The sequence below is a fragment of the Maylandia zebra genome, linkage group LG14 (assembly GCF_041146795.1).
Source record: "Maylandia zebra isolate NMK-2024a linkage group LG14, Mzebra_GT3a, whole genome shotgun sequence".
Taxonomy (NCBI): domain Eukaryota; kingdom Metazoa; phylum Chordata; class Actinopteri; order Cichliformes; family Cichlidae; genus Maylandia; species Maylandia zebra.
Window position 1 is genome coordinate 14,416,494 of NC_135180.1, and position 18,529 is coordinate 14,435,022.

The 18,529-nt window shown below is 40.7% G+C and overlaps 1 protein-coding gene across 11 annotated transcripts in view; it reads right to left on the reverse strand.

The window, feature by feature from the left end:
* The window catches only part of LOC101486720 (uncharacterized), an 80,334-nt gene that overhangs the window by 23,201 nt on the left and 38,604 nt on the right, over positions 1–18,529 (reverse strand). For 8 of the 11 annotated variants that reach the window (XR_013101655.1, XR_013101652.1, XR_013101648.1 and 5 more), the window contains one exon: positions 17,970–18,178. Coding sequence is in view for 1 of the 11 variants with exons in the window: in XM_076892266.1 (XP_076748381.1) it covers positions 18,042–18,178 (137 nt within the window). In the remaining 10 variants the exon portion in view is untranslated. Of the gene's footprint in view, positions 1–17,968; positions 18,179–18,529 lie in introns of those variants that run through there. The other 3 variants (XR_013101651.1, XR_013101654.1, XM_076892266.1) reach the window with 2 other exon arrangements.

An 18,529-nucleotide genomic window follows, 5' to 3' on the forward strand; every position in this document is an offset into this window, starting at 1 on the left:
CATATTAAACATGAGAAGGAAGAGCAGTATAAGGAAAGAATACATATGAGCTCATATTAGAAATCTGCACATCCACACACAAAATTGCTGTCCACCAGTTTTTCATCGTCAGCATGTTCTTCCTCTAACATTCAGCTACTATTGCAGTCTTCAGGGTATAAAAAAGCAGTTTGTTAAGATAAAGATAGCTCCAAAAAAGACACAGAAAAAGAGCTACCAAAAAATTACAATAAATAAATAAAAATGGATGAATAGTACCTGAAAGTAATTTTGTAAAACTGTTCACTGAAGCCTCATCAGATATGGTCTCAGTGGTAGGATGGCTGTCAAGAAGCCATTCTTAAGGAAGGATAACAAAAAAGGCTGAGATGTGCGTAAAAACTGGACTGTCTTGGTTGGGGCTGCATTTCAGCCAGTTATATTGGAGATCTTGTTATAATTGATGGAATTATAAACTCAGAAAACTACTGTCAGATTTTGATCCACCATGCAGTACCATCTAAAAAACATCTGACTGGCAACAGCTTCATTTTTCAGCATGACAATAATTAGAAACACACTCCCAGTGCAGTAAAAGCGTGCCATATACAAACACACGATGGACTAGACTCCCCAGAGCCCGGACCTCAACATTACTGAAGCAGCGTGGCATCATCTTGTGAAATTGTTCCTTTATACGCTTTGTAGATTTATCCAAATTCTGTTTGCACATTTTCAATAAATCACTGCATCCATTTCCCATTTTCCAAGAAAAACATAAAGACATGGGGATGGCTCAAAACTTTTGCACAGTGCTATAAATTGCAGTATGAAAACAATGATTAGTACCGTTTGCTCTAAATGTGGTTTAGGTAATAAATGTGACTTTTATGAAGCGACTATAATATCGCGTAAGAGCCAAGACGGAAAACATTAACAGAAACGTTCCTCAGTGTGTAAAGAGGTTCTTGTGGGATGTACTTGAAAGAAACTTTTGTTTGTTTGTTTGCTTGATTGTTTGTATATTTGTTTCTTTAGTTTGAGCCCTTGTAGCCTGCAATTTAAGGATAAGTGATAAGTGCCACAGATGGTTTAGACATGCACGTATTCTCCCAAACATACAATGGCCAACAACATTTATCTCTGTCAGAGTTTCTAATTGCAGTATTTATCATCTAATCACAGCAGGACATCAGGAAGTGACAGGGCTAGAAGCACAACAAAAAGCCCTCTTCTTTTGGCTCTCTGTGTTTGCAGTCACACGTGATTTTGTTTGTACCGAGTGAGCAAATGCCGTAACAGCGCCTTCATTAAATATAATCGAAATGATCTGAGAACAGATTGAAAAAATTTACATGCAACCATAGGTGCCAAATATCATCTGAATGTAGATCATCTGGAGCTGTGGTGATGGAAAGGTTAAGAAGCCTGCTGGAATATCTAATCCAGCCCTTCCATTTTCTACCTATAAGTTTATGTTTCCAGTGCTTATCATGACATACATAAGGCTCCCCAATCCATCTATCGCTGCTGATATCGGCACACCATTTTACTATACAGAGATAGGATCAAGTCTTTTCTTTATATGTGTCCACATGTGCACAGACATGTGTTTTTGTGTTTTCCTGTTTACAACACATTTGGCTCCTCCAGTGTCAGACCTGTCCTTATCACTGACTGGAAAAACAACTCTACAATCCTTACAGTGTAATAGAAAGACAGACATCAGGCAATGCACAGGGAATAGTAAAGGGAAAAGACAAAGACTGAGAAGTAAAGAGACAAAATGAAGTTATTTCATTATGTCTCTGAAAGATTGCAGGGTATTTTTTTTTCTTGTTTCTTTTCTGTTTTTGTTTTGTTTGCCATTATCCTTTTCCTATCTAGCTCGCTGTGGATATTAAGGGCGGCTCTAAACCCCTGGACATGAATAAGGACATAATGTAACCCTGCTGTGGAAAATACATATTCTGTTGTAAATTGGCTATATATGAACATTTTCATGGAAACATAGCTGCACAGGGAGCAAGTAAGAGAATGTGTGTTCTGCTGGCTGTGTGTGTGTGTGTGTGTGTGTGTGTGTGTGTGCGCGCGCGTGTGTGTGTGTGACTTCAGAAAAAGAGCGAGAGAGAAAAAGAGAGATATAGAGTAGCTTTGTGACAAGGACAAATGCATCTACGTGGACTGACTTTTTTCACCTTTTTCTCGTTCCATTTATGACAATACAATACAATTTTATTTATATAGCACATTTAAAAAAACACAGGTATGCCAAAGTGCTTCACAGAACGCTGTGCATTGCCTGATGTCTGTCTGGTTTATATTGTTGATTGTCATTTATGCTTAGAAATATCTACTCATATATGCTTAGAAGTATATAATCATTTGTAGATTGAAAGAATGTCTCATCCTAGGAGGTCTGTAACAACCCTGTGTAGCATGAAGAGGGGGGTGCGTTCACTCCTCTCCAGAGTGTTCTGGCGTGGATCACACACCTCTTGGGATCATGAGCAAGGTTGTATCTTTTCTTGCTGATATATGGTAAAGCAAACACATCTATATCTATTTTACGCTAAGTGCCATTTGTTTAGATGAACTGCTGGACTCCCCCCCCACACACACACATACTTACACAACGCACAGGCAAGGTACTCTTTGTGTGTATATGTATACGTCATATGTTAATGAACCTATGTATATTCATGTAACCTCAATAAAAGAGCAGTGTTACGGGGGAGCGGACGAGAGCAACTGGGGTCAAGTGAAGGAACGGCGTTTGTCCAGTTCTCTCCCGTGCACGAGAAACATAAAGAACTTTGCCTACTCGTGTCTTGCTTTGCTGTGTTGTTAAATTGTCTTGAACGTTCCAACAAATAGGTTTATGATACAAACCTATCAATAATATTCAATATCTATAAATTTAATGGGAAACGTCATTTTTGTCTCTATTTCCTAAGATCTCACAATCCTCCCCCCAGCTCCCTCCAAGGTTCTCTATCAAAATTCATCACCGACTACCGTCTACCTTTTCTACCTTCTCCCTGTAGATCTCCTTCTCCCTCCCCACAATCTGTTCTTGTGCTCTGTATCCACTCCCCCTCCCCTTCTGTTCTCCCAGTCTATAAGGCATAACCAGCCTCTTGTGTCAGGGTTGGCTTGGCTTTGGTGTTCTGCTACTTGTTTCTCCTCTTCCTTCTCCCACCGCCTGGGTTTTGTTCCCTCAGCCTCTAATCGGCTTTTCTGGGTTTGGGTTTGTCTCTTCCTAACTTTACCCTCTCTCGTTGCCACAGGATTATCCCTGTCAAAGTGGCTGGAGTTCCTGGCTTGACGAGTGAGTCTATCTGCGTGTGAGGGATATTCCTGCATGTGTATGTCCACACGCATATGCATCTTTGTTCTTCTTTTTTGTTGTTCTTGTTTGTGGGGGGATTCCCCCCCCCCCCCCCCCCCCCCTTTTGCAACCCTGATCCTCTGTAATCACTGTGAGACAATCCTGTAATACCCCATAGGTTCAAAGGCTCATCTGTAAGTGTGTGAGAAATAGACTATGTGTGACAGAGATGTTTACTCTTTTAACTCTTTTGACTTTGAAGCACCCTTCAAACATATATTCCATTAAAAAGAAAGTATGCAGCCATGCTAGTGGCATCATGTCATAACCATCCTCATGTGGCGATGCTTTGAGATAAACACTAACGTAAACACCACTAAACTCTGGCAAACTCAGTTTACTAAGTTGGCTTACTATTTCCAAATTAGCACTGAACATAAAGTAAAGCTGGAGAGATAGAATGTCTACAGCCTTGCCGTCATTTAGGCATAAAACACAGCTTTAATTAAAACACTGACTTAGTGATGGCTGTAGATGAGAAGTTGGAGGATCATCAAATTTATTCCAATTAATCATCCAGGGAACAAGGCAACCATGATGCCCCTGCACTGTTGACACCATAATCAAAAGGTAATGCTTAAACTGAACAGACAAAGGGGTGGTCAAATAATTGTAGCAGTTTGATCTATGCAGCTGATCAACCACATGGCACTACAACTCTGAGCCGGAAGAAAACAGAAGGGTTGGCAGCCATTTGGGGACTGGCATTTAGTCTCCGCGTCTCCCTTCTTCTTTTGTTCCTCTCTTTCAGCTCATTTTCATCCCTCCATCCCCTCTTTATTTAACTGGCTGTCTGTAAAGGTCCTGCTGTCAGCCTCCACCTGTCCCTGTCACCATAAACAAAGACAACCAAGAGACACAGCACTCTCCCTGTTCTCTCTGGTGTCTGCTACCTTTTCTTCCCTGTCTTCTTCTCTAACTTTTATTTTCTCCTCTCTTGATTTTCTCTTCCCCTTCTCCCCTTCTTTGCCTTGCACCGCCCCTTACTCTTTATTACTGTCCCCTTGTTTCTCACTCATAAAAATATCATTTTTGGTTTTTCCTTCATCTTGGCCTTATGACAATATATATATATATATATATATATATATATATATATATATATATATATATATATATATATATATATATATATATATATATATATATACACACACACACACACACCCTGTCAACTGGCTGCTTTCAATATATAGGAAAAGCCGTTTCTGTTCACCTCCTTCTGTCCTGTTTATCTGTCTCTATTTGCAGTTACCAGACCCCCTGAATAATTCAACAAGTCCTTTTCTGTCCTTATAAGTTGTGAAACTGACCAAAAATATAATGAGCTTATATGTGCATAAAAGAAGACAACAGTGCATTCATCTCAGTCGTGCCCTTTTTCTACTGTTAAGTCCAGATTTTTATATTCTGGCCTCCTTTACCACGTACAGAGCCTCAGCAGACTGCAAATGTCTGCATTATGCAAATCACTTCCTGCCCGCACAAACAAGCCGGGACCAATCAATGTCAATCCCCATTCCCTCGGCCAATCAATGTCATTCCCTCTCCTACAAAACTGGGTCTAATCGAAAGGCATTGTTCCTCAGGTCCTGCATGCTAAATTAGGAGGGCCAGCGTGTCTAAAATTCTCACATTCCACACTGTACCACATAACTTCAAGAGCCATCAGTGTATAACAGGAGCAGATGAGGGAGAACATGATGCCTTAAGACTCTGAGACAAGAGACAGCAATCCAGTTTTGGAACCTTTTTCAAATACTGGCAAGTAGGAAATTATACAAGGACATCCAGGGGACAACCTTTTTCCCTAGGGTGTTAATGACACTAGCACTGGTGTCAATCAAATCTATACTCCCAGCTCTATTGCATATATCACACAACTTTTGTAGTCAGGTGTTGATTTTGTGTATCAAAGTGCATTACGATTCATTACAGGCAATTCGTGTCTTACTCATCATTGCATCTTCTGTTTAAAGGTGTATCCTTCCAATTGAATCAAAGAGAGAAGACATATATGGTGTCTATTTACAAAACTCTACCACAAAGATTGCTTACTAACTTACAGTGTCAGGTCACCGGACATATTAACATTAGCTGTACCTCGTTATTCACACTCGACTTGAAAAAAACTGTATATAAGTACACTGCTGCCAATGAAAGAGAATGAAAGAGAGATCTCAATGTCAGTGAGATTACCTGTTTAGATTATGGATGTAATGTGATAATAAAAACTAATCATAATAACAAAAACAACCAAACATAATTTCTCCTTAAGCACAGATCCAGAAAATGCTGCTCAGACCCAAAGACACTATCAAAGAAGTAGGGAGAAATTATTAAATAAATTATTTTATGTATTATTGTTTCCCCTTGAACGTCCCATTTTTTTGTTTGTTTGCTTGCTTTGTTGTTAATGCCAGAAGGAAAATACGCAAAGGTTATGACAAACAAGGTCCCCTTTGCTAAAAGTCCAGCAAGGACATCCAAATAATGTTCATAATGAATATCCAGACGTTAAGAAAGTTGGAAATACTTTAATCTTTACTTTTATTTATCATCCGTATCTGTAACCGGAAGGTCGCCGGTTCGATTCCCGGGCTCTCTGTCCTGGTCGTTGTGTCCTTGGGCAAGACACTTTACCCTGCCGCCTACTGGTGTGGGCCAGAGGGGGCCGATATGGCAGCCTCGCTTCTGTCAGTCTGCCCCAGGGCAGCTGTGGCTACAACCGTAGCTGCCTCCACCAGTGTGTGAATGTGAGAGTGAATGAATAGTGGCATTGTAAAGCGCTTTGGGTGACTTGAAAAGCGCTATATAAATGCAATCCATTATTATTATTATTATTATTATTATTATCTTCTTTTCTGCTTTTAATCAAAAAATATAGAACTGGATAAGATGAGTTTTCTTTAGACACTTAACTCTGAGGGTAAGACAGTGTATTAGACCATCCAAAGAGCAGCTACGTATATTAATTTAGAACATCTCTACTGGATTTTTTGACGGGCACAACTTTACTGGGAACACAAGCCATTGCCATGTCACACACATATGTCTTACTAAGGCACTAATATTCCAACAACGGACAACATGGAAGTGACAAACACCGCAGTTCCTTAAATAGTTAGAAACAATCTTGAGAAATACCCACAGGCCCCTGTGCTAAATTGCCCAAATGTACAGCAGGAACATGTTTACAGCTTGGTACAAGAAACAGCTCTGGGCCCCATAGTTAGTTTCATTTGCAGTGCATTGCTTAAGTTTCTGCCTATCTTGTAACAGCATATAATGAAGTATATTGCACAAGAACACTATTATATCCTTTTCCTTTCAATCAACCCAAGCATGGCTTTGCTCTAATTGGCTTCACGTTACGCAGTGTGCACAGACAATACATTATTTTGCAAGAAACATACCACCAAGCATGTACTGTACTCACCCTCAAAGCTCTCTCCCTTCTAAAACCTCATCTCACTTTCCATATTTTCTTTAATAGTCTTGGGGTCCTTTTATCTTGTAAAGTGGTGGAGCTCATGCAGTCTGTGTGGCGTCATTAAAGTCAGTGAAGCTGGTCTTAATTGTTGGTGAATTGGTCTTTTATGACTAATGAAACCTCTAGTATAGGCTGCTTGTACTATTTAATCAGTCATCATGTACTCTGTACCACCTACACACTCTGCACTGAGATAATGGGAGTGAGGGAGAAAGTGTGAACTGAAGTATGGGAAGGGGGATGGAGAGAGAGAAGCAGACAGAAGATAGATAGACAGACATCCTTTGGTACCTCTGACACACAGAGCTGCAGATTCACTCTGTTTCAGTGCAACTTACATTTTTAGCTTCAGAGGCTTATAAAAAGCTACTGAGACTCTCTGGCACCATGTTGTACCAGGTGTTGTGAATAAATAAGTTCCTAATACAGAAGAAAATAAAACAGTGTATATTCTTTTAACTGCATTGCATAGATGATCATTAATGACATAAAAATGTGTCGATCTCCTGGCCCACTGGCATAGTTCTTGTCCGAAAGGGGACTTTTTCCACTAAGGCATTTGTTTGTTTGTGTTTTAACTTATAATAATAATTTGAATTATTTCCTACCAAAGCTGTACATAAAATAACTGTTATTTTTTTTAATTTTATTATTAGGTGATGCAAAACTCACATACTGATTTCTTTTAGTGTAAACTCTCCAGCAAAACAACTAGTAACAATTCACTTCTTGCTTACAGTGTGTGTCGCTTTTTTGTCTTTATTTTCCATATTTTCCATCTCCATCTGCTGCATAATATACAGGAAAATGGAAATGTCATAAAAATGATTTTACAGTTTCAAATGAATAAAATTCAAAACTCTTGGGGCAGACGGTCACCTATATGGCAGTTCAGCATTTGCAGATCACTTCAGTGCACTTTATTGTTCTTATGGGAAGATACGATTACAGCAGTAATATAACTTCTGATTTTATAATTGCCTAACAAAAGTCAGGTCTTATTTGTTGAAAGTGTATCTCACATATTTTATAGTGAATGAAAAGTAGTCTGTTTTCACTCCTTGTGCACCCTAATTTGGTTTTGTTAAAGTCAATGGTGTCCTTTAGGCTGAGTTCTGTAATGGCCTGTATGCCACAGTAAGTCACTCCCAGCTCATCATATAAAAGTATGAAGACCTTTTTCAGCCGGCTGCTTTGCCAGCCGTGGACAGCTGGCAAGCTTCTACTGCAGTTTGCCTACAAACATTTGTGTACACACTACATTTTAATGTATTTGAACACTCAACAATAAATAAGGCATAAAAAATTGATATGTGGCTGCTTATTTCGCAGTATTTTACCTTCTTATCTCTGAGTCACCTCATCTATCCTAAGTGTAAACTGTCAGTCTGCTGTTTACCTCACCTGTCAAAGTGCCAGATGTGAAGCATCCATGTGTATTTATTCTTGAAGAGGCTGTAAAAATTTGTGAAAGGGGTCTCATAGAGGTTGTTGAGTCAATGAAGCTCACTTCTGCCTGCTGACGGTGATCGTAATGTGACTTGTTGAGGATATCCTGAACTTTTCTGTCAATAAGCAGTGTTGTTTTTACAAGCAGACAATGGCGCACATTAAACCATGTGATAGTTCATGCTGACAAAGTGATGACGATTATTCCGACATAGGAAGTGCTTTGATTAGCTGATTAAGTTGACGAAGCATGTGTCTGGATTATAACGTTTTTGTTGTTGCATGTGCTTTGTACATGACTTCTGCAAACCCTTTACTGAAAGGAAACTGCGGACTGGGACCTGTTCAATACATTATATGCAAGTGGATCTCCTTCTTTGCAAAACTAATTATTGATATAAGTTATTAGGTTGCAATCCTACAGGGATTTAAAAACACAAACTGCAAAGGGACTGCATTCAGGCCTAGTTGGATGAATATTAGAAATATCCTGTCTCAGAGTGACGCTGAAAAACTAGTTCATGCATTTATTACTTCCAGGCTGGACTACTGTAATTCATTATTATCAGGATGTCCAAAAAACTCACTGAAAAGCCTTCAGCTAATCCAAAATGCTGCAGCAAGAGTACTGACAGGGACTAGAAAGAGAGAGCATATTTCTCCTGTTTTGGCTTCCCTTCATTGGCTTCCTGTTAAATCCAGAATTGAATTCAAAATCCTGCTCCTCACATACAAGGTCTTAAATAATCAGGCCCCATCTTATCTCAATGACCTTGTAGTACCATATCACCCTATTAGAGCACTTCGCTCTCGCACTGCATGCCTACTTGTTGTTCCTAGAGTATTTAAAAGTAGAATGGGAGGGAGACCCTTCAGTTTTCAGGCCCCTCTTCTGTGGAACCAGCTTCCAGTTTGGATTCGGGAGACAGACACTATCTCTACTTTTAAGATTAGGCTTAAAACTTTCCTTTTTGCTAAAGCATATAGTTAGGGCTGGACCAGGTGACCCTGAATCCTCCCTTAGTTATGCTGCAATAGACATAGGCTGCCGGGGGATTCCCATGATGCATTGAGTTTTTCCTTTCCAGTCACCTTTCTCACTCACTATGTATTAACAGACCTCTCTGCATTGAATCATATCTGTTATTAACCTGTCTCTCTTCCACAGCATGTCTTTTATCCTGTCTTCCCAACCGGTCGCAGCAGATGGCCGCCCCTCCCTGAGCCTGGTTCTGCCAGAGGTTTCCTCCTGTTAAAAGGGAGTTTTTCCTTCCCACTGTTGCCAAAGTGCTTGCTCATAGGGGGTCATATGATTGTTGGGTTTTTTTCTCTGTATCTATGAAGCGCCTTGAGGCGACTTATGTTGTGATTTGGCGCTATATAAATAAAATTGAATTGACTATGGACTATTTTGGATTTGGATTCAGAGTCATACAGCACTACCTGTACATCCATCCATTATTCCAGACCTTCCCAAAGTGTGGTGCCCGCCCCCATTGCAGGGGGGCGTGGTATGAAAAAGGGGGGGGGGGGGGGGGGGGGGGGACAAAACGTTTGGACACTGCTAGCACAGGGCGCCCACAGAAATGCAAAGCAGGAGATGAAGCATAGCTGAATATGTTTCCAAACCAACTTCATTCTAAGCCAAAGACTAGAAAATATGGTGAAGCATATCTTCCCTTTGGCTTCACCTGCACAAGTGCCAAGGTAGGTCTCCCCTGCAGAATTGGTTTTCGCTGGGCTCTTCAAATCACGGACAAACAGTATCCCACATTCTTGATTTTTAGTTCAAACACTTGTTTAATGACTAACTACTCCTGACATTTTGGAGATGTTAGCTCTTTATACAGTAAAGTTACAGTGGGATACAAATAACATCAGGCTGATCCTGCCATGATTTGTTCCCCCTGTCTAAATCACGGACTAACAGTATCTCACAGTTGTTTATGTTTTTAAACCTATTTTGCACAGAGAGGCATTTTTTGAAAATGAATTGATAGCAATGCTGAATATTATTACACAGGAAAAAAAAAAACAACTACACGTAAAATAATCGCACCGTGACGCCTCAGCCTTTCTAGAGGGACAGTAGCTGCGTGTGTGTATGTAAGCCTGTAAAAACCGTAGATAGTCAGATTAACAGTATTTTGTCTCTATCTGCCATTCTGCAATTCATCTCATGTAAACAATAATGTGGCAGACAGCGTGACATGGAAAAAGGCACATACCTTTGACGTTGCATGACGAACTCTGTATTCCTCGTCCACACGTAAACGTAAAAAAGGAGTTTTAAAAAATCTCTGTTTTTGGTGATTCGAAACACCGTTTACGTGTGGACGAAACAGCTGCGTTGTCAAAAATACTTGTGTAGATGTGGATGTAGCATAAAAGAGTTAGTAGTTTATTTTATTACTACCTGTAATTTATTGCAGATTACTTGCATTTGCTTAATTGTATACTAAATGTTTGAGTTGTGAAATAAACAGCAATGGAGCAAAATAAGGGTGTGTGTGGTTGGAGGATGTGTTTGTGCGTGTGCATGTGTGCGTGCACGTGCGGGGGGGGGGGGCATTTTTCTTGTAAAACAAAGGGGGCCTAGCAAAAAAAGTTTGGGAACCACTGCATTAATCCATCTTCTATTGCTTATCCAGGGCCGAGTTGCTGGAGCAGTGGCCTAAACAGAGAAGCCCAGCCCTCCCTCTCCCTAACCAATTACTTCAGCTCATACACGAGAATACAGAGGTATTCCCAGTCAGCTGAGAGACATAATCTCTCTAGCGTGTACAGGGTTTACCCTAGGGCCTCCTCCTAGTAGGATATGCTCAGAACACCTTGCCCAGGAGGCTCCCTAATCAGATTCCTGAACCCTGTCAACTGGCTGCTTTCAATGCAGGAGAGTAGCAGCTCTACTCTGAGTCCCTCTGAATGACTGAACTTCTCATTGTGTATTGAGGCTGTCCTTCTCCCTGGAGTGGGCACTCCACCCTTTTCCTACTAAGAACCATTATCTCAGATTTGGAGGTGCTTATTCTCATTCCTGCTGCTTCACACTCATATATGAACCACTTCAGTTCAAGCTGGTGACCACCACCATGTGTAAAAAGCAGAGACAAGATCCTGAGGACACCTACTTACACCACCTGCCTCTAGTTAGAAATTCTGTCCATAAATATTATAAACAGAATTAATGACAGGGAAACTCTTGCGAAATTCAACACAATAAGCCAGATACCCCATGACATTGTAGAGGTGTGTCAACCAAGACAGCCCTACAACTTCTAAAGCAAATCATCCACCCAAGGGGGCCTGTCACTGAGAAGTTTTAAGTACCTGACCTCATTCCCAGTGATGGCCGAGTTATCCCCTTCATCACCAGACTCTGAAAGGCATATAAGTGGGATTGAAGAGATCCTCAAAGTATTGAAGAGATTCCCAAAGGATGTGAGCTTCCCCTACAGTCCCACAAGCTAACCAAGCCCAATAGGACTCCTTCTTCAGCTACATGGCTCCCTTCATTTCCAGTGTCCATCATTCGGTTCGGTGCAACCACCTTGCAGTTCTGTGCAGCTGGTTCAACAATGACGGTGCATAACATGGTCCATTCATCGTCAGCGTCCTCAGAATGCTGTCAAAGACCTACTGGAGGTGGAAATGGATGATCTCACAGACTGGGGCAGCCCACTATCACTATACGTTTGGATGTTCCAGGCCTGTCCAGTGTCTTTCCCACCACCCAATCTAACTACCAGGTAATAGTCAGTGGACTCTTCTTCACCCAAGTATCCAAAACATATGACCAAAGATTTGATGATACAACTACAAAATGGATCAGCTTGCTACATAGGTTGTCTCAGTGCCAGGAGCCCAAAAGAACTCACTTATGCTTGAAGAAGGTGTTCTTTATGGATAGACTGTGGTTGACACAAAAGTCCAAAAACAGAACACCACTCAGATTAAGATCAGGTAGGCCATTCCTACTGATGACGCCACTCCAGGTCTCACTGCCATTGCCCATGTTGAAGTCTCCGACCAGTGACAATGGAGTCACAAGGTGGGGCACCCTCCAGCACCATAAGTAGTGACTCCAAGAAAGCTTAGTACTCTGAACTTTCATCTGGCACAAAAGTGCAGACAACCCTCTTGCCCAGTGGAAGAAACCCCAACATATAGGCAGTGACTGTGGGAATACAACAATCCACAGAAGGGTGGACCCATGTCACTTCTGGTTTGACCCCAGGCTGGCTCCCTCAAGCTAGAGCTCAGCAAACTGACACTCTCCCTCAAGCACTCTCCTGAAGCCAAGTTCAGTGGCAGGGCATAAGTAACTGTCCTGGGCAGAGTAAAAATGGTCTCTAGATGTTTTTCATTTTCCCATACGTGTAATGTGAATTGCCCTTTGTCTGGCTTATCACCACTTTGCCTTGTGAAACCCTACCTGAGGCATAAGCCCCCAGCAACATAACCCCAGGGATTATTGGGACACACACAAAAAAAACATGACAAGGTGGTGATTCACAGAAGGAAGCTCACAGACAGAAGGTGCCAGTTATTAGTTGCCACTTAAAACATCACAGCAAATAATGATGAACATGAGGTGTATCGAGGGCCATTAATGTCAGTAATGTCAAGGGTACATAGAATGGTGAAATGTATGTCTGGGGATTATGAGATTAAACCAAACCAAAGTGCAGAAATATTGATCCCAGGAGGGAGAGAAGGACTTGTCTGACCAGCTTTGCTTAAATTTATAGTAAAGTCATATGTAGGTGTGCACAAATCAAACTAGAAATTCATCTGGACTTATCATCACACAAAACAGCATGCTGTAAGGAGTTAAACCCATTCTTATTTTAACCAATTAAAATATTTCCTTGGAACATTTTATAAATGTCACATGTACAGAACTGCTTAATGAAAGCAAGACTTATAGGCAAGCCCTTTATACAACATTTTATAATTGTATAATGAATACCCTGTATAAATGGCATTTACTTTGAGCTGGTAAGTTAAAGAAAAAAGAAAAAGTTACCATGTTAGTTATAGAGTTTTTTGGCCACTTGGGGCTCAGCACATTACCCCATTACAACAACATATGACACGTGTGTCATCATCAGTTGTCATCATGAAATTACAGTAATCTTCAGGGTAACAAATACAGGTGTTTAATTTGCACTGACCTTTTGTGTATGTGCATACACCATCATCGCCTACCTGTGTTCATACTGCTTCAAAGTACACATTGATGGATTCACCTCTTCTCATAGAAAATCAATCAGTTACTGAGTGGAACCTAAACAAATAGAGCTGTTATGACTGAGTTTCCCATTACGGTCCTGTCTACAAATTCTAGCCTTGCTACACCTTGTTACACCTACACACAAAGTAAACCATGACTGGTGAACCAACTAGGAAGTGGTTTCTACATTTGATAGAATGGGATAATAAAGCAGAGCAAGGTCAAAGGGGAAGCTGAACACTAAAGCTGGTTACAGACCAATATAATTTCAGGTTAATTAACAGTAAGGTGTCACACACACACAGACACGCACACACGCATACTCAAACACTATGATGCTGAACATTAAAGGGAAAAAAAGCCTTAAAAAAGCACAAGTTAATTTTGCTCAGATAGTTAATCTCTTTCTTTCTCCTTCTCTGAGACACACACACACACACAGTAGGCTCTCATACAGAAACCGTAAGACACTCTATCACAAGTCTCTCATCTTAGTAGGTACCGCTGTGTCTTTTTTCCATCTTGGTGTCCCTGCCTGTCTCTGTATTGCTCTCTTTGCCTCCCTTTCTGTTTCTCAGCAATTTCTGCTGTATCCTCTTTCACACCTTCATCCTCTCCCACTCACTCTGCACCTCTTTTTTTGCCTCTCATTCCCTCTAAGCAGTCTTTCCTAAAAACCCCTTTCATGCTTTCACCGCTCTCTCTCTCTGCACATTTTCCTCACTCTCTAAAGCCCGTTTTGATTCCCTCTCTCTCTCCCTCTCTCTCTCCCACCCCCCCCCTATCTCTGTCATATTCTTTTCTCTGCACCTGGCCATGACTCTTCCCCCATCACTGTGGTTTCCCCTCTCCACCTCTCTGACAGCTTCACATTAATCATTCCTATATCCCCAGGAAGACTCGCCTTCTTCAACTCTAGCTCTTTCTCTCCTTTTTCTTCTGCATGTATCTTTGTCTCACTCGCTCTCCCGCTGTCACGTTTTCCCTACAAACTGCTTCTTTCATTCTTTTTTATCACTTCTCATCAAATCCCTATTTATGTACGTGCAACAAAAACGCTAGCACCCATCTCCCAGTTGTATTAACTTATCACATGTGGAATACGCTTCCCAAGTTTTGCATTCGCTGAAGCAGCAGCGGAATGGCAGTGTGTGTGTGGCAGAATGATTTATTCGAAGTAAGAGAATATTATGGGAAAGTCTTCAGACCAAAAATAGCACTGAGTTTAAAAAAAACAAAAAGAGAACACAAGTGGCTGCTTTGGTGTGGGTGTGTTGCCTCAAGTATTGGTGAGACAATGAAATATTATCCTTTTTAACTGGTGTGAGTGAAACATCCACAAGTTTTATGGCTCTTTGAGATGGCAGGACACTACACAGCTCTTTTTAAGACTCTGAAGACATAACAAGAGAACTTGTTACTGCGTTTCAAGATGGCACCTCATTAATTTCCAGTAAAAGTTGCTCAGCCAGCACATGCTGGCTTTCAGGCATTTTAACCCACTTAGCATGTGCAATGTTGTTCCTCTCCACCTGAGACAGTTGAGAACTGGTGTTTGGCATTCATGTGTTTTTAAGAAAAGTGTATCATTTGACTTTGCCAGTACCAAGTTGGGCTACTGTGCAAAAAACATTTGAAACATTTTTTCGTGAATGCATTTTAAAGACTATACTCAATCATTCTTGTTGCAAAGTAATTCACTGGAAATTTTCACTTGCTTGTAGCTGATTGACCGTTGCAGTTGGTTGCTTTACTACAATTTCATGTACACTACTTTTTTGACTTTAAACTGTGCTCTCATAAAAATGGATACAGCAGCCATACTGATAAAACAGCAGATACCATTCTCTGAAGCCAGTTCTCAATGCTGTGAACCCATTTATTGAATCAGTCGCTCCCTTTGGCAAACCTTGACAGCTTTCATCTAGTTAGATGCAATTTGCAGATCTAATTTACTCTTTCTGCAAAACTTTAAACAAAGTCTCACTCGCTAAAACACATTTTCACTGTGCCACACTTGTGATGCACATTGGTAACCACAGGTGGCATAAGTTAAACACAATTACAGCACAGCTGTCACTGCTTACACAAAATGATGCAAAAGTGTTCACACCTGTTGGCAATGATGCAATTAAACCAATATATACTAGTTCAGAGTGCACAGGCAGCACCAGAAAGTTGAAGTTTAGTACAAAAATGGATGGAAACCATCTGGGGGACAGGAGGATGATGAGATTAATATAAGCATGTAGGAGTGCATGTGAATTTTGATGAGGAGAAAGAGGGCAACAAGAAGAGCAAGACCAATAATAGTAATTGCAGATAAAATTCAAGCAACTGTGATAGATAACGATCTCATCCATGGAATGGCAATGAGGTAAGAAGGACAAAGAGTACAACCCAGTCACAGCACACTCTCTGCGGCTACCATAATCAGAAGATTGAGAGAGAAAAAAACCTTTCTGTGTTCTTCTAACAGCAAATCAGTTGATGAAATAGTTACTGAGGACAATGTTAGTTTTGGAGGACTCGACAGTTCACTACGCAACAACACTGACTACCCTTGAGGAAGAGTCAAATAAAAGTTTACGTTATCCATTTAAATCAATTGAGGTAAATGCTTTTCATTTGCATTATATCTGTGCAATGCGTTATTTCTTACAATAATTAAAGTGTGCATTGTCTAATTGCCACTGTCAGTTTTTCAAGCAGTCTCTAATAAATGGCAGTATTGTTTTTCTTTAAGTTTCTTTGATCTGATGACATTGTTTGATGTTCATAAACATGTAGTTTAAAAAAAGGTGAGAGTTATCAAAAAAATTCTTTGCTTTACTATTTTCTTTTTCGTTTGTTTCAAAACACTTATGCAACGTTTCTGATGGTCACTGGCTGAAACGAATAGTCAAAATGGAAATGAAACTCGTAATAACTGAGAAATTGCAGGAAATCAAACACTGGCACTATCAAATGCCTAAGACAAAACATCAGACAGCCATTCATTTCCTTTCCTCATCGGCGTTTTCAACAGTCTCTTTCACACACTCATTTGTTTTATGGTTCTCTCTTATGCTCTTTAACACTGTCTAATCCCTGATTAGTAGAGGAAGAGGGCGTTTAATGCTTGTCTCCACTTGTCTGCTGCTGAACTGTGACACATAAAAATGCTTACAACTGCACAGGCATACACTCGACACACAGACTTGCTCTTGCACAAAAGGAAAACCAGGTTCACACGCACACAAACCTACTCTGCTCCTCACTAATGTTTCACGTCTCTTTCTCTCTTTTTGCCAAAACAGGTACTTGAAAAGAATTTAACAGTATCCAGTGAGTGCAACCCAACATTCAAACAATGCGTTTACCCAAGAGAGAAAACGCATGTTAAAAGAGAAGTCATCCCAACATAATTGTACTAATTCTTCCAGGGATGCTTTTGTCAAAGTTAAAATACGCTATAAACAAGCAGTGTAATTATGTTTAGTAGAATTACTGTGATGTGGAAATTCCCTCACCATGGGAGAAAATGGGATGAAGAAAAGCAGGGAGCAAGGCTATTGCCCAGAGCCTGAATTTGGCAAGGGATCATGCTTATAGAGTAGTGGCGCTTACGTTTTTTTTGTCCAACCTCACAGTCTTGCTTCACTTCCTAAAAATGTTCAAAAATTTGCAGCTGATCTTTCCTGAGAGGAGCGATAGAGTTCTTCCCAACTTGCTGGGGAAGAGCCAAGTCTAAAACAATCTGCTGGTAAATGGTCTACCATCAGGGAAGACAGAACAGAGACAGTGCCAGTTGGACTCACTTAAGGGTTGTTTTCACTGAGGAGGCCAACTATTTAGAGGAAAAGTGGGGGATTAACCCATGAAAAATCACTTCTCTCATCATTTAGTCTGTTCTGAAACTGCATGACAGGCAGGCAGAACACATTAGCAATAAACGTGGTACATATACAGCAAAAACAGAAAAACGGATTGTTGAGAAGTACCAAACTGACATACAAAAAAAAGTTACACGTATTGAGCAAAGTAAAAACAGCGCTTGAAATGTCACTTGATGAGCAGTGATATTTTTCATTTCCCATATTGAATAAAGTAATTACAGTGGCGTCCAATCAGCAGAAGTGGTGGAGCACTGGAGAGCTGACAGATTGCTATCTGTTTGACAGAGGCAAGTCAACAACACCTCTATCTTCACTCACATTTCCCCTGATGCCACAACACTTTATCTCTTCATTAACAACTGATAGGAGATGGGCCATGACAGTTAATTGCATCACTGGGATATGTGAGTGTGCACGCGTATGTGTGTGAGTGTGTGTGCTTTAACAGGTCATCACCATCAACTGCTGTGGCGTGCAATTTTGTGCTACTGTATACATTTGGGATTTAGGATCAGATGTGCACGTTGCATGTGCAGGGCTTACCTGTGAGGATGAAATGTTTCTACCGGACTGTCTCCTCTCTTTTTCCTTTTATCAGTCCTCTTCCTCCCCTCATTATATCATTTCCACACCTCTCTCCTCCCCTCCAGTCCCTTTCGTCACTGCTATCGTAACCTGAGGGTGTCTACGTCCCACGATGCATTGCAATCCGTCGGCTCGCCTGGTGGGTGATGGAACTGCAGTGACATCTACTGAGAGGAGAGAAGAGGAGAGGAGAAAAGAGGAGAGGTAAAAATGGACAGATGAGCCACTGTATTATTGAAAATCCAAGAGAAGTCACAACTAAGCAACTCCCCCTTGAACCTTTACTGCCAAGTATTCAACTCGGTTATTTAATATCAGCACCTTTCTAAAAAAGGGGGGGGAAACCAATTGAAATTTCCCCTCCTTTTTCCAGATTTTTGTTCCTCAGCCTACTTTTGTGTGCAGATAATTGCTTCTCTTTAGTAACAGCAGCTCAGAGATGATTTTTATTCTAGTCAGCACGCTTTGATACAGGCTGTCTGTGTGTTGTGTAATTATTGTCTTAGCCACTGGCTGTC